A 27,978-nucleotide genomic window follows, 5' to 3' on the forward strand; every position below is an offset into this window, starting at 1 on the left:
TGTTAATATAAACACAGAATTCTGTCTCGAGTGAATAAAACAAGATCTTTTACTTCTAATCTCTTTAAAATCAGATCCGTTACTCCTTCACAATTTGTCTCTGCCTGAAGATCCGAGGACACCTCCTTGGAAGATGGCGTCAGATGAAACCTTAGCAAACTTTGATCACCCAATCTGAATGAAAGATGAGTGGGATCTTGTGCCATTCAAATGGTGCTTTCATACAGAGAATTTAGAAGCTTCGATGTTGATTGGCTGATTGAAAAGTTTACTTGACCTGATCTGACCTCCTTTTGGGGTGTCCTTAGATCACGCACAGAAGTATCGGATTTAATGAGATTGCGTTATATCGGACCTCTTGGACCCCACTACCCGGAACCTTGCTAATCCACGACCTTGACTATGCAGAAACTGCCTTCTTCGGACTTTGGTAATCCATGACCTCATTATTCCGAATTTTGGTGCTTGGGGTCAAGGGCCTCAAGACTCCGGACCTTGGTAATTCTAAACCTCTAGGTCCTGCAGCTAACATGAGAATTCCCATGCATCATTAACTTTTCTCACGTCGAATGAAAACGTAAATACTGAAGACAGTGTATATCACCCGTGTTTGGTTCGACTAGACCCCCCATCATATCCCCTATATGTCACTAATGATTGCGCATATTTCTGAAACATGCACTTTTGTCAAAGGACTTTGGATTCCGCTTTCATCGACATTGCAAGCACCGTTTTCATTTCACTCTTTGTGAAGAATTGGTTGCTTTTGTTTTAGAAAGATTCCCTGTGAAAAATGAAATTAGTCTTTTGCACGTTGCCTCGGAGACACTGCCTCTGAACGTCCGTTATCAGACCCTTGGGCCCGCACGCAAACACGTCGACAGTCTCACTGTAATGAGAATCGTTCATCTAGTAAAACATTTATAGAGGACGTTGTCACAACTAGTTGAAATGTCAGACGTTTCTCAACATAAATTTATAGAAGTTACCATTGTAAAACGAATGTGGATGTCTGCCACAAACTGATCGCTTGAAAACGTCGCTAATTGGAATTCGAACCTCAGAGATACTCTGCACTTTTCACAGAATACATAGTTACATGTATTAAGTGACCGCTTCTCGTCACGACATGGCTGAAATACTGCCGGTGTGACGTTAAATCTTAACTCACGCACTCACTCACGCAAATCGAGGTGAAATGCGGACATTTCCCGAAACATTTACTTTTTATAATGTTGATAAACAATTATAACCTCCGAATGTATCAAATGTCTGAGTATGAAATATTTAATTACATCCATAAATCTAAGTACACATACAGTTTGTCTCATAGTTATTATCGCTGACATACAAAGAGCCTGTTTAGACCTGTTTAGACCCGTTTAGACCCGTTTAGACCTAGTTAGACCTACCGTCTGTGTGACTCACAGAACTGACTGAAGTGTTGAGGCCAGACAGGTCGTCCAGGTTCTAGGCGGGAGGTAACAAACTCCCTCTGCTCAGCGGGAATTGCCTACAGAATACAACACTTTCATAGAAACACTGCTTCGTCATATAAAGGTTATGTTAATACATCGAAACCTCGAAGTTCGGGGAACTATCGAGAATATATCGATTTATCTTGATCTCTCGACAAACGTACTCACAGAGCGGTATGATGTCAAGGTTCAACCATGCACGTCGACTTTCCGACTTCGACTTATGCGGGGTCAAAAACTGATTAACCATAATACCCTGCCTTGACCTTAAAGGTACATATTCTGCAGCGATGTATCAAGTATTTTGAGGTCACACGGAACTACTGCATACACGGACGGCGGGGTAGCCTAGTGGTTAAAGGTTATTGCCCACATTGGTAAAATGTGTGAAGTCCATTTATGGTGTGCCCCGCTGTGATATAGCTGGAATATTGCAAAAAAGCGGCGTAAAACCGTACTCACTCACTCACTGTATACCACTAATGCTTTGTTTTTCAAGTAATTGAACAGGTTACTGTATTCTCTACTACTGGTACACACAGCGAATATTGTACATAGAAACTGAATCTTTCGTATAAAGCTATTCTTCATCTCATGCCCTTGATTTCTTTGAACTGACCTGTATGTGAGACTCTTGGAGGTCCGTGCAGTGGAATCGGATGTCCAAAAAATCAGGCATGTTTTGATTCCATAACTATTAAATGGACAAAAGACAACTTCATTAGCATACATTGGTGCTTATCCCATGATGTAGATCACTTAAAGTAGCACATTTGATAAATACATGCACAAACAATGTCATCTCATGGTTTGGATCCTTATTTGCCTGTTATATATTTTATGAACAAGTGAGATAGTTCTATGGATGAAGGGCTTCTTTATTACAATAAATGCGACGTTTCGGTGCAGATACTAACGCTAACGCCGTTACAAGCATAGTAAAACAACATCAGTTCAAGGACCTCCTCCATCCTGACAACAACTCTACCCCGAGAAACTTTTACACCAGAGTCAATCAAAACCTTGACACACTGACAAAGACGGCAGATGCGCAAAATTCGGCAACCTAAAAATGGCCATCAAAACCAGACCAAACACCCCCTCACCCCCCACCCCCCCCCCCCCCCCACACCCTCACACACACACCCCTCCCTCCTGTCAGAGATCAATTCCTGAGGAAGAGGGTCATCAACCTTAAAGTTGTTTTAATTGCTTGTCAACGGTGTTAGTCTCCACACGGAAACATTTATTCACTGTAATCAAGAAGTTATGTATCATTAAAATAACTATCTCCCTTGATCATCATACCAACATCTAAATGTAACTTATTTTATGCTGACAGATGATATACTAACATGCTGCTTGTACTAATACTACTGACTCACTGTGTTCATGTTGATGAACACATACTAAGATACTAGTCTCACATGTTGATGAACACATACTAAGATGATAGTCTCACATGTTGATGAACACACACTAAGATGATAGTCTCACATGTTGATGAACACATACTAAGATGATAGACTCACATGTTGATGAACACATAGTAAGATAATAGACTCACGTGTTGATGGGTAGATATTATCGTAGCTAAGAACCAGGTGAGCTCCAGTACAGATCGACACACCCATATCACGTACAGACGCTTTGGTTTTAACTTCTGTTTGCTGGACCTGAAATACATGTAGACGATTGGGAATGATGGTGCTGGCAGGCAGCATGTACTTGCTTGAAACAGCCTTCTAAATACCCATAACATTCAGTAAGAGGGTATAACTTGTTTCAAGCAACATTGAAATTGTTCAAATAGCCATGTACTTTACCACGTGTGACAATTTGTCTGTTACTCGTTAATGAAATCACGCCAGAAACCTATGATTGTGGGTTCGAATCCTGGTTCGCCCCGATTGTTTCTAGGTTTGTCAGCACCATACCCGTGCTCGTGGGTTTCACCGAAGTGATGAACGTCTGAGACCTGCATCACTTCGGGGTTTCCTCCCACATTAAGCTGACACGCCGTGATATAACTGGAATACTGTCAAAAGCAGCGTAAAACCCAACTCACTCACTCACTCATTGATGTGTTCAATTTGACAAGAAACGTAGTTCAGTAAGTTCTGCAATATCAGCTATTTACCTGACATGGTTCAATACTGCAATGAAGGGTGTTATTCCTATTCCACCAGCAATACACACTGCAACTCGACTCTGAAGAACCGTGTCCAGAGGTCCGCCAAACGGCCCATCAACCACAAGCTTCAGCCTACAAACAAAACAATGCATCAGCATAATTATTCGTGTGCTACAACAATCAAAGAATACATCATACAGCGCCCGATACGACGCCAGAAGGCCTCAACGCTAACAGTCAATCGTGAAGATCCCGGTTAAAATTGGTCTTCAGCAAACATGCTTGTCGTAAGAGGCGACTAACGGGATCGGGTGGTCAGGCCCGCTGACTCGGATGATGTATGCCATCGTATCTCAATTGCGCAGATCGATGTTCATGATGTAAATAACTCGAATATCTGGTCCAGATTCGAGAGCCTTTATTAAGCTGTGATATTGCTAGGTGCAACGTTAAACAACAAACCAACCAACCACCCATTCAACCAACCAGTCAACCGACCGACCGACCAAACAAACAAACACTGCCAATAGTATACCACACAGTTTCTGCCACACTGGCCTGGGGCTAATGTAAGATCATCTGTATTACTCGTTACAGCTTCACTCAGCTCTGGAACTGTTGTTCTTAAGGCAGACCAAATAGTACCAGCACATGTTGTTTGCACTTATCACTGACTACACTAAAATAACATAGACATGAACGGGACAGCAGCAAAAGTTGACAAATGTTCGGCTCTGGGGTGTAGTCAATATGTCCCTGGGTGCCGTTGTACAAAACAACCTTAGCAACGCGACTGTCGTAAGTCTATGTTAAGGTATGGGAGTTCCGCCAGCGTAAGATCGCTTTGTACAACGGCACCCAGGTCGGGTTATAGATCTCATCCAATGATGAGCCACAGTTACGGCCTTGGGATGTCGTAATCGGTAATGCAGATGCCAGATTACGTCACCCCACGACCACCCAGGCTGATAGAGAGGCCCTGACAAGCTGGGTATTGACCTACGGGTTGTAGCAGGATCACTCGGGGTCCGTGGAGTTTTACGCGTCCCGACGCTTAAAGCCCCATGTATCTCGAGAGATCCTACTGCAACGAATTTACCTTACCGACATTTTATAATATGACATTGTAAATGAGTTAGGACAAATTCAAAATAGATAGAAAACAGCTGTTCGATTGAGCTGAGATTTTTTTGGTGCTAAGTCACGTGACGTTCATTGACTCGGAAAAGCGTGCGGCTTCTTGTTTCGAAGCGGGGTATGTAAGGGATTTATTCTGCCTCTCAGAAATCCACGTGCAGTCTTGCTCGTGGCGGGGTATAAGAGATTTATTCTCCCGCTGAGACATTTGTTTCATTCCAAGGCGGAATACATAGTATTTTATCATGATCACGTGGAAAAATCAGATCTCATAATACTGACATGGAGGTATGATAAAGTATTTTATCAAGATGACGTGGACAAATCAGATCTGACAATTAGGTATGATAATGGAAATTGTCTTACCGAGGTGTTTCATCAAGTGACTCAACAGATTCTTCCCGCTCCTCGTGTAGAGACTCCTGTACATGTGCCCTGAGTCGCTCTGAAATAAAAAGTTGATATGATCTTCGGGACCAACAATTGTAAAATAATTTTAAAAAATGTCTATTTTTGTTAATACAGGTTATGATGTGCCGGTTAAAAGCAACACACCGATGCTTATTAGTTCTTTAGAGGTTGTGGGATTGCCTGACTTAAGCTTGTCACGCCGATGTACTGATCCCAACACAGGGGCACGATGGGATCAGGCTAAGCGGTCGCAATTCGCTATACAGAGTTGCCTCCCTTAGGTGTGTTAGAATCCGAAGATCGTTGATTCGAATCACGGATTCGCTTTGTTTATGATTCAAAGTGAGTCAGTGGATTTCAGTCAAGTGGTTAAAGCCTAAATGTTGTTCACTTCGGACTTTCCCACACGCGCTAATACATGACATTATGGTAAAAGCGGTCTGAAAATGTACCCACGCACTATCCCCTAATTTTATGCAATGTGTAAACCCATTTCTCTAGGAGTCCCGCCTCTATATTGCTGGAATATTAGGTTGCGTAAAATCACACTAACCCAAAAACTAATTTTTTTCTTGTACCAAAAAACAGTATTTTTATAGTTTCCAATCCAATACAGTTATGCAAAATAGTTATACAGGATAGTCTCACTAGTCGATAGTCGTTCTTCAGCATCACTGTCTAACCAATTAATCGTGGGAGTCCCAAACATAGTTCATCAGTTTAAAACTAGCTTGCGACAGTGTCGACTAAATGGAGGTGGCGACATTGTGTGTGGCTGATTGCGTGCCATTGCACCTCGACGTCGTGGATGGATGCTCATACCATCAACCACTGGTTTGTCTGATAGAACTCGATGACAGCACCAATCATCGACCATTCTCTCTGGAGAGAACACTTCACATAAAACCCGCCAGCCCCGCTAAAATAATTCAACTAAGTAGGACAATATTGAATCATTGGACAATATTGTCGGCTGTTAAAATCATGCTAATGTCAAGATAAATGAATGAGCGGGTGATTGACAAAAATGGTAAATTTGAGTAAATATTAGATTAGTCACAGTCCCTAATCTCATTAAAATCAGACCTTAGTTCTCGCTACCGCTAAACAAAGCTTTGTTTAGCGGTAGCGAGAACTAAGATCTGATTTTAATGAGATTGTCACAGTCCCCTATATTCCGGCTATATCCCGACGGCATTACGTAATCGAGTCTCTACCAGTGACTGAAAACATGAACAACGGTCCACGTCATTGGGGACAATAATACACAGTCACAGAACCGATCACCGATCCCCATTTAAGTCGGCTCTTTCAAGAGTCATTAGAACTAGACACCTGCTATGACCCAGAATCGTCTCCTGACGGTGAAAGAAAATTCCGACATAATCATATGCAACCAACCAACCATGTCGGATTAACGGGACTTGGCTGTTCTAGGATGCTCCCGCCCGACAGCTGTACAGCCAACTTGTGTCACTCTTTATTGATTGTACGAATAGCGAATGAGTGGATGGGTGGGTGGGTGAGTGAGTGAGTTTTGTTTAACGCTGCTGTGGAACAATATGTCGGTTATATCACGGCGTGAGAGGAAGCCGGAAGTGATGCAGGCCTTAGACGTTTATCACTTTTTGTTGAAGCACACGAACACGAGTATGGTGCTGAAAAACCGAGAAACATAATCGGGGTGATCCGGTATTCGAACCCATGACCAATCTCATTGAAACCACATCTTAGTTCTCGCTACCGCTAAACAAGGCTCTGAGGACACCTCATTACGGGTCACGTCAGGCCGACCTTGCTCGAACTTGACCGACCTTTTGAAGGACCTTAGCCAATCAGAAAGCAGCTTTCTCGTGCTTTACGGCACTGGTTTCAAATTGGCGACTACGCATCGAAACATATTTTGACAAATTCTCGATTAAAAGTTTGAAACCTGAACAAAAGAACATTCTGGAATGGCTATTAGATGGTCTAGATTGTATGGATTCAGTCGTTAAACCCGTAACTATCGTTCGGAATACCCCTTTTAAAGTTTTCAAGGTTGCAAGATTGAAAATCACATTCCGACTGTCACTTTCATTATCTGGTAAGCGACGCTTTGATTGGTCGGATGAAAGATCGTTCTGACGCGACCCCCTCTTATGGGATGTCCTCAGATCTTTGTTTAGCGGTAGCGAGAACTAAGATCTCTTATTTTAATGAGATTGAACCCATGACATTAGGTTTCTGGCATGCCCAAGGGACGCAACTCTGCATGCAATTATGAGTGAGCGAGTATGGTTTTACGCCGCTTTTAGCAATATTCCAGCAATATCACGGCGGGGGACACCAGAAATGGGCTTCACACATTGTACCCATGTCGGGAATCGAACCCGGGTCTTCGGCGTGACGAGCGAACGCTTTAACCACTGGGCTACACGACCGCCCCTTTAATTATGAACTATGAACGCAATTATAAATATAGTGAAAAGCAACATATAACCTAGTAACAATAAAATAACAATACATATCACAAGGTCTAAGTGAAAATACATAAATCATGATGAACAAAAAACAAATGTTTAAGAAATTTCGATTTTGGAAATTTGTAGTTATATATTTTCATTGTTTCTGGATGTCACGTGTGTTAACATATCGCATGGTCTTATTTCACAAATCCACCGCAATATATAAGTCTGTGCCTAGAGCCAGACAGCCGAGTGTCTCATCATGCCTTTAATTCCCTAACTGAGATCGTCACAAAACAGGTGAGGCGGCAGCAAGACTACCACGTGACTGCAGGATGAGGATGGAGATCATGCGTCACAGCTTACAGCTGCTGGGCAGACACGGTGAACGACATAGGGTCAGCCGTGCTCCTACACGTGCATTGGGTTGGTTGTTGATAATAAACGGAGAAACACGGAGTGAGTGAGTAAGTGAGTGAGTGAGTGAGTGAGTGAACGCTATAGATCGTAAAAACGGATATCCATATTCATTGTGAGGGTGTGAGTGAGTTTGGTTTAACGCCGCTTTGATCAAAGATCAGTGAGTGAGTGAGTAAATGAGTGAGTGAGTGAGTGAGTAAGCGCTATAGATCGTAAAAACGGATATCCATATTCATTGTGTGGGTGTGAGTGAGTTTGGTTTAAGGCAGCTTTGATCAAAGATCAGCGAGTGAGTGAGTGAGTGAGTGAGTGAGTGAACGCTATAGATCGTAAAAACGGATATCCATATTCATTGTGAGGGAGTGAGTGAGTCTGGTTTAACGCCGCTTTGATCAAAGATGAGTGAGCAAGTGAGTGAGTGAGTGAGTGAGTAAATGAGTGAGAGAGTGAGTGAGTGAACGCTATAGATAGTAAATCGGATATCCATATTCATTGTGAGGGAGTGAGTGAGTCTCGTTTAACACCGCTTTGATCAAAGATCTTTCCAAATAAGGGATTCTACCTACGATCGGCGGATTCTTGTATTAGTGTCAAAACATGCACTGGCCCGTGCCACATATATCGTCCTTAGGGAGAGGCGTATTGTCACAGTGTTTCTCATCACTCGGGCTTCAATAATGGAAATGACAAGATATTGATTAATAGTTACCAATTCACCTGACCAGTCACCACGTGTTCGGATGTGTACTGATATATCTGGACGGTCTCTTGTTGGACACTGAAAGAATGACCAGCCGAATAAGGTGCAATATTCATAATTAATGCATATTCATGAGCAACAGCCCATCTTGACAAAGAGATACAAGAAAGTTATATTTCAATACGAACGCATAAAATCATCTCTATAGTTCATCCGGTGGTTGTTTGGTTGGTTGGTTGGTTGGCTGGTTTGTTGTTTAACGCCGCACTCAGTAATATTCCAGCTATATGACGGCGGTCTGTAAGTAATCGAGTCTGGACCAGACAATCCAGTTATTAATATCATGAGCATCGATCCACGCAATTGGGATCGATGACATGCATCAACCAAGTCAGCGAGCCTGACCACCCGATCAAGTTAGTCGCCTTTTACGACAAGCATAGTCACCTTTTACGGCAAGCATGGGTTGCTGAAGACGTATTCTAACCCGGATCTTCACGGGTCATACGGAGTGTTACAAAAATACTGATGATGTTCTACAGTACCTTTGTGATGGAGTACGGATGCCATTCAAAGACGGAGAGTCTTGGGCACTGGATCAAAACATACTGCAATAAAGCGATGGCTCGGATATTTACTGTTATACTGTATGTGAAGGGGTGGATTTGTCTCATTTTAAATTACAGTTCCTGGGATGGAAACGTCATCGGTTACATGATGGGACGTCCACATCGGCAATAACCAAAGCAGCCGAACCCATAAGGTGTTGTGTTATAATGAGCGATTGAGTTAGATATTTAACTAGTGTTATCATTCTTCATATATTCATGTGCAGGCAACCAGAAGTTAAAACTTTATTCGTCATTCATTCTACGAGATTCGCACAAGGAATAACGAAAATTGTCGTTATTCGCTATTCGTGTTTGAATTATCCTCGCATAACGATTCACTAAATATTCCCTTGTCTGTCTTTTACACTCCTGAATGACAAGTCGCTATATCTTGGACGCGACGTTAAATGAGTTTTTATTTCATTTAGTGATGCTAATATCCACATATAATCGTTATTCAAACGCGAATTACGAAAACGAATAGATGCTATTCCTTTAGAGAATCGCGGAGTACGAATAACGTATTGATTTATGATTTTCTGAATAAAAAGCCAGAGAAACCCATTTGATATAGTAATTGTATATATCATAATCATAATTACCTGCCCTGGTGAAGGTTTGTGCAAATCTGTGTGCATATGGATTTCAATGACGTCACAATCATGTTCGATTACGTCCGTGACAATAACAGTTGTCTCCCTTTGTTTCATCCGGAAAGCACCATCTATGACGTAGAGAAGAAGTGGTATCCCTATCCATAGCCAAGACTGGAACACAGGGGAAGACTTGGTATGATATGAGTAGTACAATGAAGCCTCGCTGGACCCCGTCAATCCAAACACCCAGCCTTCCAGATTATTACCTCTTTTCGAGGCAAGAGAGTTAACTGACTTTAAAAATCCAATTTTCACTCTTGCCGAACTAGGCTGGAATCCCTCGGTCGTAGCGCCACCAGTGGTTATTACGAGTTATGTCCCTTTTTAGCCTCTTCTATGGACCAATCAGATAACACCTCTCGTATGACGGCGACAATCAAGACGATTTGATCGATAACCAAGATCAAAATTGTGATACACCGGGTCTTACATCGCGAAATGCATCGAATCCCGTGAGCGCCTTGATTAAAAACATGAAAAGATTCGGAAAATATCTGTTGACAACGAGTTGGCGGGGACATGCTTTGCAAATCCTGCAATCGACAGAAATCGGCAAGACAGTTTACGAACCTGATTTCGATTTCGGTGCGCGATTTTGATTGGACTATACATAACCGTGTTAGTCCAGCCAAAACGTAACTCCATAATATCAGCCTAGTTCGACAAGGGTGGAAACTGGACTTTCAGTTAACTCTCTTGTTTTGGGAAGATGGATTATTATTGTTTGGAACGACTATGTCTCTTTCAACGTAATCACAATCAATCGAATTAAAATCAGACTTTAGTTCTCGTTGCTTCCAAACAAAGATCTGAGGACATCCCATTACAGGTCATGTCAGAACGACAATGGAGCAGAGTGATTGTTCATGGAAAACGTACAAACCAGTTCGAGATTTAGAAAGGATGCGACATTAACAAAACTGTACGTTAATTATGGATAACACACCTGACAACCAATACTGTCAAATTTTGGTTCCTCTTGACACCGGTAGGCGTGGAATGAATATTCGGCTTCCGGTTCCGGTTCTGCCATTGTCATTGTCAAAGTATCGTTACATCCGGGTGTGTGAGCGGGAATGTTGATCTGCTTCCTTATTGGTCCCCTGACAACAGAGTTTGTAGATCTTAGAGTGAGTGAGTGAGTATGGCTTTACGTCGCTTTTAGCAATATTCCAGCAATATCACTGCTGTGGACACCAGATATGGGCTTCACACATTGTACCCATGTCGGGAATTAGACCCGGGTCTTCGGCGTGACGAGCGAACGCTTTAACCAGTAGGGTGACCGATTGCCCCTTTAGAGCTTAGAGAAAATCTTACAATAATATGAATATTAAAACATAATTATTATGCTTCCATCAAATAGAATACACCAAGAAGTAATAATAATAACAATAATGATCATGTAATAATAATTAGAAAAATCACCAAATAACGAGTTATCAAATATCCACAATATCAACAAGAAGTATAATGATAATTAACTGAACATTAAGATAAATAAAACTCCCTTTGATTAAAAATTACAGCATTGCAAATTTAAAGGACTTTGAGCAACGTAAGTACTGTAAGATACATCAAAAGCAGAATTCTTACAGCATATTGTTTCAAACTAGTATAGAATATAAACATCAGTACCTGGGAGGGTGGGGTGGCTGGTGGGGGAGGGGCACAGGTGACAATTGAAGGCGCCTTAATGCACTTTGCAGGGTTGCGTACCTTGGGTGTGCCAGAAAATTATAATTGTGGGTTCGAATCCCGTCCGTCATCTTTATGTTTCAAGGTTTTCAGCACCAGACCCGTGCTCGTGAGTTTCACCAAGGTGGTAAACTTGTGAGGCTTGTATCACTTCGGGCTTTCCTCCCACATCAAGCTAACAAGCCGTAAAATACGTTTTTTTCAAAGCGGTGTCCAATCAAACTCACTCACTCACCCCAGTCCCTGAAGCACGTGTCAGACACATTGCTTACCTTAAGGCGTGTATAAGAAGAAGGATGTAGAACACCACGATCAGTCTGTGTGTGTACCAGAACAGGTCGTAGTTGGTGTCCCTGAAATAAACAAGGGACACGCTCATAATTAACAAGAAATTTGTCCATTTACTTTGTTACCACCATAACTTTGATCGTTGATTTGAACTGAATGGCAAACGTGAACGAACTGAATCAGTTCGTTAGCTCGACCCCGGCCTTCTGGTTGCCTGTCGGCTGCATATCGGTAGCCTATCGTTTGAATATTAAAAAAAATATTTAAAAAAAAAAATAAATAAAAAATAAAAATAAAAAAAAAAATAATAAAAAGTAAATAAATAAATACATAAATATAAAATAAATAAAAATAAAATAGAATACAATAAAAAAGATAAAATAGAATAATGAAATATAAAACAAATAATTTAAAAAAAAATAAATAAATAAATAAAATAAAATAAAATAAAATAATAATAAAAATAAATAAATAAATAAATAAAATATAAAATAAATAAAAATAAAATAAAAAAAATAAAAAAGATAAAATAAAATAATGAAATATAAAAAAAATATTTAAAAATAAAATAAAATAAAAATAAATGAAAAAAATAAAAAAAAATAAAAAAAATAAAAAAAATAAATAAATAAAATAAAATAAAATAAAATAAAATAAAATAAAATAAAATAAAATAAAATAAAATAAAATAAAATAAAATAAAATAAAATAAAATAAAATAAAATAATGAAATGAAATAAAATAGAATAAACGTATCTGTAGTTCCGTCCCAGGATGTTACAGAGGATGTACACCGGATGTATTGTCTGCGAGACGACCATGGTTCCATTTCCGACAATGGTAAACTTTGTGCAAGCCTGTATTTATGTCTCCTACCTCACTGTACATTTATATAATCATTACCACCCATCTTCCCTGTCTATTCCGACGACGGCATTTTTATGCGAAATAGAACGTCATCTGATCAACACGGTGACCATAATAGTGCTAATTCAAGAAATTACCAGTGGACCTTATTTTCTTCTTGTTGCGAAAGCAAAAAGCTGCTGAAAGGTCGACCTCATTCAAACTCATATCACAGACGTGCGCTGCGATTCTCACCTCATGTAGCGGAAACTGGATGTTACAATCATAATCAGAATCATCATCATCAGCATGCCTGTGATGCCGGGAACTGCAAGAGACAGATACCGCTTTGAGTGATAAATAGTGCTTTGTTTGTTTGTTCTACTCCGCAGTCAGCAATATTCCAGCTATTCCAAGGCGGCGTGTAACCAATCGAATCGGACCCAGAACAAACCAATGGTTGATATCATGAGCAAGGTTCCACGCCGAGGCCATGACAGGCAATGTACAAACCGATGTCATGACCGATGCATGTCTTCAATGCATTCGTATGACAAAAAATTACTCTAGTGTCTAGCATACAAAAGCACATACTTGGTAGAAATAATGACAAAAAAGTAGGTCATAACTTACCTGTTGTTATAGCAACAAGGAGAGGATCCTGAAAATACAACACACAATAATGAAGACACCCATTTTGACTTGAAATATGAAATAAAAAGTTGAATTCATAATATGTATTTTTGGATTAAAAAAACCCCACAGTTGTATTAGTCAATCATAACAAGGTCACAACAAATAAATGGACTTTATTTAAATTATGACAATAATTTTTTGCCGCTTTTATTAATATTCCAGTTTTATCACGACCGGGAATAGGATTCAGACATAAGCATGTTTTGACCAATATGGCAGTAATATAAAGGATTGAATAAATAAGAAACCACGGCTGGCTGTAGTCATTCAAAACGTAGCAGCACCCTTAAGCACGTAAAATCAGAATCTTTTACTCAGACACGAATTCACCTTCCTTATCCACAGAAGGTCGCGCCAGCCAGTCAGAGCAGAGGCTTCTAAATTCTCGGTAGGAGTGAGCTAAACATTCAGACCTGCATATCTGATTTGCATATGTCGAAAACGAAGTTAATCGGGTTGTTCCGAATGTAAACGAAAAATGTTGCGCCATTGTATTGTTGTGTATATTTGATTCACCTTGAAGTGTATTAGCGCCATGGTACCTACACCCAAAGGGCTGTACCTTCGGAGGAATATTTGTGTTCTGTGCAGGTTTTCTTTTGTTAAAATCGAAAATTCTGACTCAGGGTGGTGAATAAATGAACCCGACTAGTTTTAGCCTAAAGTTTTGGCTAAAGATGCTTTCTTCATTTTGATGGGACGGTCAAAGTTCGCCTGTCGCGGACGTCTATGGATGTGTTCTCAGTCCCTGGTATAGTGTATATATCGTATCTGATTTTAATGAGATTAGGTGCTGACAAACCAAGGATTATAATAGGATCAGAATGAGGGATTGGAACCATGACTTCCCTATCAAAAGATGTGAGGTGAGGTGAAATGAAGTGCTAGCTTACTGAGATACCATGCCGCATTTGAACATGAATACCCCACTCAGACACAGTATACTCACTCCGAGCCGACCCGTCGCTGTTTTAGCCCCTTAATGCCGAGCGCCAGGATAATAACAAGTACCATCATTTAACGTCTTTCAGTATGACGCGGCCGGGGGTCGAAACCCGGACCTTCCGCTCTCCGGGCGGACCCCGTCAAAAGAGAGACTGCAGCCCAGCGGTCTAGGTACTGCAATTTCCTGTGTACGGTTGCGCCCCTTGACTACATACATCCGCTGATCGAGGGTTCGAATCTCAGACTCTCCGATTATGATCCTCGGTCTGACATAACTCTACCCTTACTCGCTGGTGGCACCAACATGGTGAACGTCATCAACATGAGAATATACTCAGGGGATGTACATATTTTATGAACTCTTCTACGGGATAATACAAAAGCGTGATTGTTCACGAACGCTTCGCGTGTTGAAGTCGTGCAATTATCGTGCTGTTGTCGAGCTGTTACGAGAAGTAAGTTAAACGTAGATGTTATTGAACTTACCTGGTTGGAGAAATGTGCACCGTTGACGCCAGGGATAGCCGGGTTGTAATACTGTGAGAAGTTTCTGGCATTGAACATGTGAGCAACAAAATGAATAACTGAAACACATAGAGTGAAACCTCGTCAGACCGGACCCTGTGTATCCCGAAACCTCATCAATACGGATCCTGTGTATTCCGAAACTTCATCAATCAGGACCCTGTGTATTCCGAAACCTCAACACCAGGACAATTACTACTCCGTATAGGGTCATCACTACGTGCTCAGGAATCGTTAATCCAGAAATTCGTTTAAGCTCGAGAATACATTCGGATTGACGGGACTTTTTAATACAAGTACAATTTATTAGTTTCTCTAGTTTGGCTTTGTGGTTTGAAATTATCTCACGTTACACCAACGTTATGATTTACAATAAATGAATAAAAGTATAAACATTTGTAGATAATCAAGTATATAACTTTACTATCCCTTTATTCTGTATATCGTTACCTGCATTTATACATATGAAGAAGGCGCAAGTTATATGGAAGCCTTTACATGTGTCAAGGATCAGTCGCATAGTTTCTACAGATATCTGAAATGAAACAAGAAAAACGCAAGTGGCAGATTGTCCAAATCGAGAACAGGTTCCAAGTTAAACGGTTCAGGTACGTTTTGACCTGAGCACATTATTATGTAATATTACATAAGGCTGTTTACAACTTCTTTCTCTACCCGATGAGTTTTGCTTCCTGCCTATCACGTCAATGTGGCGTTTTTGTAGCAGGTATCAACGTATGTATGATATGATTTGCAGGAGGGATGTCTAATGTGTCATTAAGAGTGACTAATACGTGATGGAACGCTCACCTTCCGGTTGAGTCTGCGCAGTAGGGTGAGGAGCGATCGGCACATTGGTAGCAGAACAAAGCCGCAGTTGAGGTTGAGAACGGCGGCCGACCCCCGTGAGATGCATAACCAGGGCTGGAACCAAGCAATAAACACACATGAAAAACACTTCGAGTAACCCGGATTTCGATACAAGCGTCGTTATTATATTAACAAGAAATTCATGTTCCAAGTATTAAGAATGCAACGTAACGTGACTCGTGAAATGTAGGTACTCTTACTTTGAAATCGACATATCCGATGTATTCGACTTAAACGGTCGCAAAATGTTACAAAAGAATCGATTCTCCCAGGACCTAGGCGGCACCTAGTCTTAAATGTTTAATAGTCTTAATATCGTTTTGAGATTTAAAGTTAACGGGTTTCCAATCATGTATATGGTATTACGCTAGGTTCACAAAGTAGTACAATCGCCTCCCGTGTATCGAAATAAGATATAAACATTTTATCAACACAAACGTACTTCGGCCAAAAAATACGGACAACATGTGAACTTTCTCAGGCTGTATAATTCAAACTAAAATCAACATGTCTCATTTGACCCGTAACAAAATATCACACATGTATTCATATTAATACCTAGGTAATAGAGCTTATTAGTCAATTGCATACCCGTGCTTGTGGGTTTCACCGAAGCGGTATTTGTTTAACGTCTTAGACCTGCATCACTTCCGGCTTTTCTCCCACATTAAGCTGACACGGCGTGATATAACTGGAATACTGTTAAAAGCGGGGTTAAACCCAACTCACTCACTCACTATTAGCCAATTGTGTTTCCGTATCGTCCATATCATATATCAGGAATATATATTTGCCTTATGCGAACCTTACAAGTCATAACGCTCTCGACTTGCAGCATGAAAGTCACATTACCTATATAACGAACATGATTATAACGAACTTACGGATATAACGAATTTGTTTTTTGGTCCCGGCCATTTGCTGTAGATATGCTGTACATATGCTTATAACGAACTACGGTTATAACAAACCCAAAGAGATAATTAATTTTAGTTCGTTATAACCGTAGTTCGTAACAGACATATGCACAGCATGTACACAGGGACCCAAAAAAGTAAATTCGTTATATCCGTAAGTTCGTTATAAACGTAGTTTAATGTATATGGGAATTAAGGGGTTCCTATCTAACGGGGTTTCAATGTAACTCGTAATCTACAGCATAAGCATAATGTCAGTGGTACACGTGGTAGCCATAACGGTATCATATAAAACTATCCCCTCTGTTAGCAACACACTGAAGGTGTGTAAACACGGGGCTTATCTTTGTCCGGAAATTTCAGCCATTCCCGTGACTCACACCTAGGAGTGTAGCGATATGCACAATACATGGTTGAGTATGTTCGCAGCGAGAAAGGTTATCAGGAACCTGTTATAAACATCCCGAGCACGCTTCGATGTGCCGTGTGTCATATTCACAAATGCCTAGCATCCCATTCCATGGAAACCACTGACGTTATTGTATTCAGATAACACAAAGACTTGGCTCTTTCCTTCTTGATTAGATCCGACATTACGTCAGAACGTACACAATAACTTGATAGAATATACGTAGATATACACAAAGAACTTCAGAAACTCAGATAAAAAATATTATTGTAACTGTACTCAGGTACACAACCTAGGGGTAAAAGAAACTATACCTCCCATTTAATTTTATTATTGGTTTGATTTTCAATTAAATATATCTTAAGTTCGCGATATTATGTAAAAGAAATGGACGATACTGCCGCTTAGTCAGCACTCAAAGAATATTGACATGTAGAAGTATTCTTTGAATTATTATAAGCCTGTGTATTTTATTGCTAAATATAAGAAAGCTAGCTACGCGATAAGTCGCAAAGAACAATGAAAAACAAAGCGTGGTTTATTTCACGATAAAACACAGTTCTATCATCACGTCATTTCTGGAGATTCGAACATGCGCTCGCAACTTGATGGCGTCGTATGTTTGACGACGTTAATTTTGAGATATAAGTGTCTAGTGATTTGTTCCTCATAGCAGGGCAACGCAGATAGATGCGAGGGCCGATCTACATCGCATCCAAAACCGGGGGAGATATGACAATCGGTATTGAGAGAAAAGGTGCAGATTATCGACGTGATGATTGTGAGCATAGACAGGAAATACCCACCTGTGCATAAAATGGACTTGTCCGACGTTGCCGAGGGCGGATGCTATTATATAAATAGGGGTTGATATGTTTAAAGCTTGTACATTTTATCAACATATGTACTTAATGTTGATAGCTCATATAAGAAATAAACAACGCCCACTCATCATTTATTACGTAAATAATGATTGTAACTGTATTACATTGTTTCTGTTGAGATTCGGTAGAAGCCCATTGTATTGTATTTGGACAGTGAATAGTTGTCAGGAATGTAGTACTATTTAATGTAAGCAGTTTTGAGGAAGTTACTACATTTAGATCCTACTGTCATGCGTTAACTTCCGGAATACGTGGACTGTGATAGAGTGTTATGGAAACATGTAGAATATTCTATATTGTGATGGCACTGCATTGAAATTCCCAGTAGCTGATTAGACTGTATATAGAAGGGGACACGAGCGTGCTTCTCGTATCTCTCACACAGAAACAATGCTATACAGTTACATTACTTAACAATAAAATACACTACCATGACAACTCAAAGAATACTTCTACATGGTTTTCTTTTCTTTCTATCTTTTGCCATTCAGTTTATTTCTCTGTAGAAAAATTGTCTTTGAATAGCAAAATATCATCATATTCTTCTATTTGACGTGTTCCTTTGTTTAAGTTTCTTAAATATTAGAGATCGCCTTGTCCCGCGATTTCGTCGACGGAATCACAACAGGTCAAGCAGCTGGAGTAGGGTCGATCAGTAATATATCTCTGTATTGCTATAAATATCTAGTTACATATCCAGTGCAAACTGCAAGGTTACATACTTCGTAACACTGTTAGAATGATAGTTGGGCTCTAGGTATTTTAAGGTTGAGTTGAATAATCCCGAGAACTCTGCATCACTCCGTACCCCGCCCGTCAACGCCCGATTATCCAACCAAACAGATTCCATTGGGCGTAAAAGGCAAATCAAGGTAAAACTTTTAAGAATGGATCACTGAAAATAATTGAGGACACTAGGAGCGAAATGAGTAAAAGCCTATAAATCATAGCTTTAAGGGGTGTTCATTCGTCGAAGACCACGTACGATAAAGCTGAATTGCGTTGTTGTTGGGCATGAAAGTTAGGCTCCTCAAGTGAGGTTTCTGGACATATGAGATGCTGTAATATAGAGGTATAACAAGAGTGGGGTGCTCCTCACAACCTACCCCTAACATCCGATGAACGTAATAGAAGCCAGGGTCGTACTTGAAGTAGCAGTATGTTCTCCAGAACAACACGGCACATCCCGCCGCCCACAGCACCTGCAACACAAGACACAACATGAAATACGACATCTACGTGGTCATAGCTTGCAACATGCGTCAAATGGTTGTTTTATTTTGTACCTTGTAGTGATAAACACAAAATCAACAAATAATTCGAAGAGCAGGACGTGATATAACGCTGGATAGTTAGTTGGTTCATAGCTGATGGGTCATTCCTCCAGATGTGGTACACTGTAGACTAATCTCCGAAAATCAAGGTGTTGTGTAAATATGTTAACTAAAATTGATCCCATTGAGGAACCCTCAAGTTTCTTTTTGTCACCTAGAACTGAGAAGGGGATCAGTACCAGCTGCTAGAGCTGAGAAGGGGACCATTACAGGTTGCTGGAGCTGAGAAGGGGACCATTACAGGCTGCTGGAGAAGAGAAAGGGACCATTACAGGCTGCTGGAGGTGGGAAGGTGACCATTACAGGCTGCTGGAGAAGAGAAAGGGACCATTACAGACTGCTGGAGGTGGGAAGGGGACCATTACAGGCTGCTGGACCTGGGAAGGGGACCATTTCAGGCTGCAGGAGGTGGGAAGGGGACCATTACAGACTGCTGGAGGTGGGAAGGGGACCATTACAGGCTGCTGGACCTGGGAAGGGGACCATTACAGGCTGCAGGAGGTGGGAAGGGGACCATTACAGACTGCTGGAGGTGGGAAGGGGACCATTACAGGCTGCTGGAGGTGGGAAGGGGACCATTACAGGCTGCAGGAGGTGGGAAGGGGACCATTACAGGCTGCTGGACCTGGGAAGGGGACCATTACAGGCTGCTGGAGGATGGGAAGGGGACCATTACAGACTGCTGGAGGTGGGAAGGGGACCATTACAGGTTGCTGGACCTGGGAAGGGGACCATTACAGACTGCTGGAGGTGGGAAGGGGACCATTACAGGCTGCTGGACCTGGGAAGGGGACCATTACAGACTGCTGGAGGTGGGAAGGGGACCATTACAGGCTGCAGGAGGTGGGAAGGGGACCATTACAGGCTGCTGGACCTGGGAAGGGGACCATTACAGGCTGCTGGAGGTGGGAAGGGGACCATTACAGACTGCTGGAGGTGGGAAGGGGACCATTACAGGCTGCTGGACCTGGGAAGGGGACCATTACAGGCTGCTGGAGGTGAGAAGGGGGCCATTACAGGCTGCTGGAGGTGGGAAGGGGACCATTACCGGTTGCTGGAGAAGAGAAGGGGACCATTACCGGCTACTGGAGAAGAGAAGGGGACCATTACAGGTTGCTGGAGAAGAGAAGGGGACCATTACAGGCTGCTGGACCTGGGAAGGGGACCATTACAGGTTGCTGGAGCTGAGAAGGGGACCATTACAGGTTGCTGGAGAAGAGAAGGGGACATTACAGGTTGCTGGACCTGGGAAGGGGACATTACAGGTTGCTGGAGCTGAGAACGGGACCATTACAGGTTGCTGGAGCTGAGAAGGGGACCATTACAGGCTGCTGGAGAAGAGAAGGGGACATTACAGGTTGCGGGACCTGGGAAGGGGACCATTACAGGTTGCTGGAGGTGAGAAGGGGACCATTACAGGCTGCTGGAGAAGAGAAGGGGACCATTACAGGTTGCTGGAGAAGAGAAGGGGACCATTACAGGCTGCTGGAGGTGGGAAGGGGACCATTACAGGCTGCTGGAGGTGGGAAGGGGACCATTACAGGCTGCTGGAGGTGGGAAGGGGACCATTACAGGTTGCTGGAGGTGGGAAGGGGACCATTACAGGCTGCTGGAGGTGGGAAGGGGACCATTACAGGCTGCTGGAGGTGGGAAGGGGACCATTACAGGTTGCTGGAGAAGAGAAGGGGACCATTACAGGCTGCTGGAGAAGAGAAGGGGACATTACAGGTTGCTGGAGGTGGGAAGGGGACCATTACAGGTTGCTGGAGCTGAGAAGGGGACGAAAATTGAATCGGAGAGAATGTTGTGTATTACATCGCTGATGATGACGTACACCAGAAATAGGCTTCACACATTGTCCCCATATAGGGAAACGAACCCGGGCCTTCGGCGTCACGAGCGAACACCACTAGCCTACGCCACCGCCCCCGGGGCTGTAACAGAGAATACGGTACAGTTTGGTTTGGTGGTGATTGGATTTTGTGGTTTGTGTGATTTTGCTTGATATGGCGATTTTAACACATTTTCCCATAACTTGAATGATTTCAAATACATGTATATTTGAGAAATCAGTTACAAATATATATGCCCTTTGTAATACCCAACGTTTTAAATACATTATGATATTATAACAGTTGACTTTAATTAAATAAGGTATAATCGTATACGTTACCGAATTGAATGAACTGATTGTTTATGAAGACGCGTCACATATAATGTACATGGAAGATACATACATGTACACACTCACAGTGAGCAGTAAAGTACGGACCATGCAAGGCCAGTTTTGGCCGAGGAGACACCCTAAATCCTTTTGTACACAGGGTAATATAAGGATTTAACGATTACATGTCAGTATAACCATACAAGCAAGATGGGTCTAGATGGCAAGATGGCAAGATGGGTAGAGCGTCCGTCCGGAGAGCGGAAGGTCCAGGGTTCGATCCAAACCTGTCCTCCCATGATGCGAGATAGCCGCACACTTCATAACGCTACCCCCACCAAACCCGTCCACCTCATGTACGCAGTTTCAGGAGTAACGTTCTCCCCGACGTCTGTAGACACGTGCTCTTCCATCCCCTCGATTCGTGGATCCATCTTGATTCGTCGCTGAACCAGACCTCTCGCTATCGGATTTGAGGCCTCAACCTGTGTTGACGACACCAAAGCAGTCGTTGTGGACGATGTTGTCGACTCAATATGAGGGGTCGAACAGGACGTCTTGCTCGTAGACCTGTTGCTCTTAAACCGTTTCGTACGGTCTGGTCGGAGATTCTGCGCAGTCCGGGGATTTGGGATACGATTGAGGTGGCTGTGGTCGTCCTTTTACATAGGTGGCGCAGTCGGATGTAGCGATCTTGGGCGGGGATGGTTACTCTTGGTCGCCCCGACCTTGGTCGATCACGTGTGACCCATGCTTTTGAAACCGATCCCATAGCCTTGTGTAGTGCTGGGCGCTACATTGAAAACCCTGGCTAACGCCGATCGATTCCCCTGCCTGCCTATGACGTCGTTTCTTTTAATCTTGGTATGTTGTTGAACTGTCACTGTCACTGTTCGGTTCACGCAGATACCAGGCAATCAAAAACCCTGCACTTAAATACAGTTCGTAGTGCTGCTGCACGTTCAGTACGTGCAGCTCCATGGTCTTTTTGTGAATGCACTGGGTGCGTTTGTCCGAATCGTTCGTGTTTCCCGACTAATGGTTTGTAGGTCCCTGTTGTGATACTTTTGATCCGGGAAATCTGTCACCGTCACTATAAAACATTAAATGTCTTCATTTTGCACCTCTGAGTCCGCTAATTTTGGTAAAAAATAACCGTATTGCGTTTCTTATTTTTAGGAGTATATGTGTACGCATACAAAAGCGGTTACCCTTACATCTCACGAACAGGACAGGTACGCCCCAGGAAACAGTTCTACGTTGTGACAACGTTGGCATTTCGTTGCTACTACGTTGCGCGTAAACCAAAATACAATCAAGTCAAGACGTTGTCACAACGTCAATTTTTTACGTTGCTACAACGTTTAACCAAAACGTCGCGACAACGTATGTCTGGCATACATTGGCCATTGCATACATTTCACCCATTGCATACATTTAACAACCCAGATTTGGCCATACACTTGCACACTTGTACACACACACACACACACACACACACACACACACACACACACACACACACACACACACACACACACACACACACACACACACACACACACACACACACATACTAACAACCCAGATTTGGCCATACACTTGCACACACACACACACGCACGCACGTACACATCAATGCACACGCACACGCACACGCACACGCACACGCAAATGCAAATGCAAATGCACATTCACACACTTTTACCAATACATACAAAGCAGCCTTGATTTAATCAAATTAGGTTTCAGGTCGACCCACTAACCACAAGCGGATGAAGATAATTCAAGCTTGAATGAAACAAGTGTTACTTGAACTTGACCGGGAAAGGTAATTATGGCCACCCTACATACACACACCGTGGACAAAGAGATTCCGTGTGAGGGAGGAACACATGTCGAGTAATTACATTCGTCGGGGAAATGTTTTCCCTCTTAGGGAAATACCAGAACCGTTTCACTTCCGGATTCACAGGAAATGGGTCACCCACATGGCCGAGATCCTAGACTGAGCATACTCTGGTCTATGTGGTCGTGTTAGTGTCAAAATAGTCCTATTTCCTCAGATCTAAGGGGAGAATATTCCTTTTAAAAACCTGTGGAACAGGTGTTACACAGCTGTAGGCGATGGAACAAAGACACATATATATATGTTCACACTACACTTTCACATATTCGCAGATCAAGGGCAAAATGCAGCACAAATAACAGTTTAAGGGAGTGCTTTAGTGAATTAGTAAGACTGAATCAGGTTTTTGATGTCTCAGGTATATTTATTATTTGATACAATAAACATGGCATAGTTTCTATGTGAACATTTGCTCATTTATAACATTACACAACAGCGTTAGCCTATTTTGTCCGCCTCCGTGGCGTAGTGGCACGTACGTCCGCCAGGGGAACGGAGTCGCGGGTTCATACCAACAGACGTTAGACGATGGTACTTGTTGTTTTCCTGCCTCGGCATAAAGGAGCTAAAACAAGGACTGGTCTGATTAGAGTCAATATACTGTTTCTCAGAGGAATGTATACTTTAAAATACGGCGAGGTATCTCAGTGGGCTTGTACTATAAAAAAGGGAAAGGTCCGGACTAATACAAAGACCACACAGACACACACAGGCACCCACAGACACCTACAGACGCGCACACGCACACAGACACCTACAGACACGCGCGCGCACACACACACACACACACACAGACACACACACACACACACAGACACCCACAGAGACACAGACACGCACACACACACACAGACACGCACACAGACACGCACACACAGACACGCACACACACACACACACACACGCAAACACCCACCCACAGAGACACAGCCACGCACACACACACAGACACAGACACGCACGCACACACACACACACACACGCACAGACAAGCACACACACACACACACCTATATATATATATATATATATATATATATATATATATATATATATATATATATATGAATATAATAAATATATATAAATGCCATAATCTTAATCGCGACATTAGACCCCATTACACCTCGACTCACATCACCTTAGTATAGTATGGTCTCTTGACTGACTCCGTATTGGCGCTCAACGTACACACTGGGCAGATTCCCTTCTTACTCATTATGTAGAACCAGAGTGTACACTACATCTACGCATCAATATCTGACACCGTTCGCGAAGGTACGCTCACCTTTTCGAGAACACATGGTAACATCACAACTCGACAGTGATTCATAAGTACATGCTTATGATATAGTCAATATTATAACATGGACTCGGCTTTTAGCAGTGATGTCTCATGTTTTAGGAAAGGGTTTTTTATTTTTTATTTTTTTATTGAATAATCCAGAACTTAAACAGCTTTGATGTGATGAATGATTCTCCAATTGCATGATCGGCTCTGATGTCAATAATGACATTTAGCTCCTAACGCCTATAGATTCTCACTGAACCCAACCTCATCCCGGTCATCGTAGCAAGGCTATATCAGCATCCCTTCATCCCATCAATATACAACACACGCAACATTTGATAAGGGCGTCAAACACAGGTCGGGCTGAAATTGACACCAGGAAAACATATCGTGTGTATGAATGGGCTGTGGGAAAACAGAACTGTGACTACAGCTGAAGGAAATAGACAACCAGCGAAGGAAATATGTGTCAATTGTTATACGTTGGAAATTGATATGCATGTTTATATGACCTGTGCATGTCTTTGGCAACCCACGAGATCGCGTGCATGCCTTGCCCTGACATGCTCCATGAATGTCAACAGAGAAAATGTACGCCCTTTGAGAAGCTGTACTGTGTGAGACAGGTCTGTAATCGTATGATTTCAACTTTTGGCGGCATCAACAGTCTGAAAAAGATATTTTTGGGACAGGAGTATATCAGGCGACATTTTCTATAATTATACATGCACCACACCCAATAATACATTGCCACAACGTCTTGGCGTTAACATTGAAATGAACGCTTGAGGCGAACAGAAACCACAACGTCATTTTAGCACTGGTGTGCCTAAACTATGATATCTAAACATCACATGCTGTCCAAATAGAACAGTTACTTCAAGATCGTTCACGAGAATATTACAATATATGTTTTTTTAATGATGTAGGCACGGATGCCCCGGTCGCTGTGCAGAGTTGCGTCCCTAAGACGTGCCAGAAAACTGGTTCGAATCCCGGTTGGCCCTGGTGATGTGGCCTGGTTTGTAAGCATCCATACCACTGCTTGTGGTTTTCACCAAATGGTAGATATCTAAGACATGCACCTCCCCGGACGTTCCTCCCACATCCAGCTGACATGCCATGATATAACTAAACTACTATGAACACACAATGCCATTTAGAAAGTGGTCAAATGTAACAAATGTTATATTTGGGCTAACACTTTCTTAGTAAATTACAGATTCTCCTATTCTTTATATATTTCTTTATCTTTATTTCATTTTTTTTTTTTTTTTTTTTTTTTGGGGGGGGGGGTCCCGTCCGGGATTCGAACCCACACTAAACTACTGTTTAAATATGCGATAAAATATTCATTTTAATGAGCGTAATCTAATCTTTGAGCTCTTACATTTGACAAACTACCTCGCATCGATGTTGTTTTTCGAATCGTACGTAGGAATCGGCTTTTAGCAGATATTCCTTATAATTATGGAATCGGTTTTTGTCGCAATCATTAATATATTTCAAACACCTCCTTCAGTTTGGAATCTTTTCAGCATGAAGACAAATTCATCTGGGGAATATATGTCTTTTGTTTATCCAGCAAAACCACAAACCAACAATAATCATATCAAGGAATCTGTTTTGATGGTTTTTTTTGGTCAAATGCGATGCATATCTCATCGCGCGTAACCTCAAAACCATATACATGTATGTATATTGATGATTATATTCTTTGTTTGTTTATATAGTCCTTTCATGTGCATATAATATTTTATCGTTTATAGACTCCCTAATTACAGTAAGGGTAAAATAAGCTACTTCGTGTTTCAGTGAAAAAGCCCTCTTGCATCTGCACCCTATACCTACAGGTCTACTGGGCACGCAGCGAAGCATATCGGTCATCGGACGGTCATATTTACTTAATTATCACTACGTGCCTCCTGACATGTTGTGTGGTATCAAGTGACCGTAGTGACCTCTGCCTTGGCTTTGATGACCACCTGTAACTGGTATTTTCAACTCGACTGACCACACCGTGGTAATGATATTCGAACAGGAAGACCTTTGTAACATCGTCAGTTGGTGGTCCCCAATGCCAGCTTTTACCTTCATAGCTTTTAAGGAATGTTTCTTATATTAATTTGGGCTTGACTGGAAATATAACGTTGACATACAGTAACAAGGAAACTTGCAATAAGTTTAACATATTACGATGAGTTTAAATGTTTCATGGTATAAAAGCGATCTAAACCTTTGCAACAAGCCTCGTGACTTGTTGCAAAATTGACTATTTGTTTGACAAACTTGAACCATGTCAACAAAAGGGAACTGTACCTTTTGAAAAGATTTTAAATGTACATACTGTTCATGTGCATACAGGTTTATCACCACTTGCTGTACAATACGTTTGAAATGTCACGTAAATGAAATATGAAATACAGTATTTGCCGTAAGCAAACATTATGGGGAACATATTGAAACGATCACAATTTATAGCAGAGGGATCTCTCCCGGCCCAAGCAGCAAATATAGAAGTAGGATAACCTGCTTTTGGGCACTTGGTGATCAACACGCAATATATAATCTAGTCTGCCCATGCACCATCTTAATATCGCAATAGGATAACAATATGTGTATCATAGATGCTTACTTCACCTTGACGATGAAGTATGGGTGTTAAAGTTGCTGTATCAGCTGGTATAGTTCATCAAGACGGGTGTCGTTCGAGAATATACATACACAACACATTGAGAATACGTTACACGATAGAATAGTATAATAATGACATTTACTTACCAGTAGTAAATATTTCTTTCCAATGTTGATATACCAGGCCGAGAGCGACACTCCCATTGTCCCTACAACGACACTGGTCCCTATGGCTCTACCTCTCTCTCCACCTTCTATCAACGCGCTGTCCCTCCCCCGCTACCCCGGGGGCTTTGATGTAACGTTGAACGCCGACCAGCAACAGGATCTATGTTCCGTTGGCTGAGTCAGGCCCAGTCGGTTCACTGGGACATCGAGTACACTGTCGGGAGGAAGGGCGAATCAGAGTGGATGTTTTGGCACATGTGCACTTAACATGAAGTACCTGCGCTCTGGGGGTGACGCATGAGAGATATTGAATAATGATTAGCGCTGAATGTAATGACACATTTAAGAAACTAGTATGTACTTTAAGAAGCAGAAAGGAAACTTACTTTTATCGTGTGTTGTTTCT

General features: G+C 41.9%; 1 protein-coding gene across 1 annotated transcript; it reads right to left on the reverse strand.

Moving 5' to 3' along the window:
- LOC139474788 (NADPH oxidase 4-like) lies at window positions 1-27,696 on the reverse strand. The gene is made up of 18 exons (XM_071257914.1): window positions 27,552-27,696; window positions 19,179-19,274; window positions 15,803-15,916; window positions 15,443-15,527; window positions 14,954-15,051; window positions 13,460-13,487; window positions 13,082-13,154; window positions 11,965-12,045; window positions 10,941-11,097; window positions 9,941-10,105; window positions 9,273-9,335; window positions 8,737-8,805; window positions 5,116-5,194; window positions 3,619-3,744; window positions 3,046-3,154; window positions 2,098-2,172; window positions 1,413-1,513; window positions 1-889 (listed from the first exon to the last, which is right to left on the reverse strand). Exons 1-14 carry the CDS (start codon window positions 27,606-27,608, stop codon window positions 3,740-3,742), a joined length of 1,170 nt encoding a protein of 389 aa, XP_071114015.1. The 5' UTR covers window positions 27,609-27,696; the 3' UTR covers window positions 1-889; window positions 1,413-1,513; window positions 2,098-2,172; window positions 3,046-3,154; window positions 3,619-3,739.
- Between the last annotated feature and the right edge of the window lie 282 nt (window positions 27,697-27,978).

Source organism: Haliotis cracherodii, unplaced genomic scaffold, assembly GCF_022045235.1.
Source record: "Haliotis cracherodii isolate W230 unplaced genomic scaffold, xgHalCrac1.p SCAF_3, whole genome shotgun sequence".
In the NCBI taxonomy this organism is placed as follows: domain Eukaryota; kingdom Metazoa; phylum Mollusca; class Gastropoda; order Lepetellida; family Haliotidae; genus Haliotis; species Haliotis cracherodii.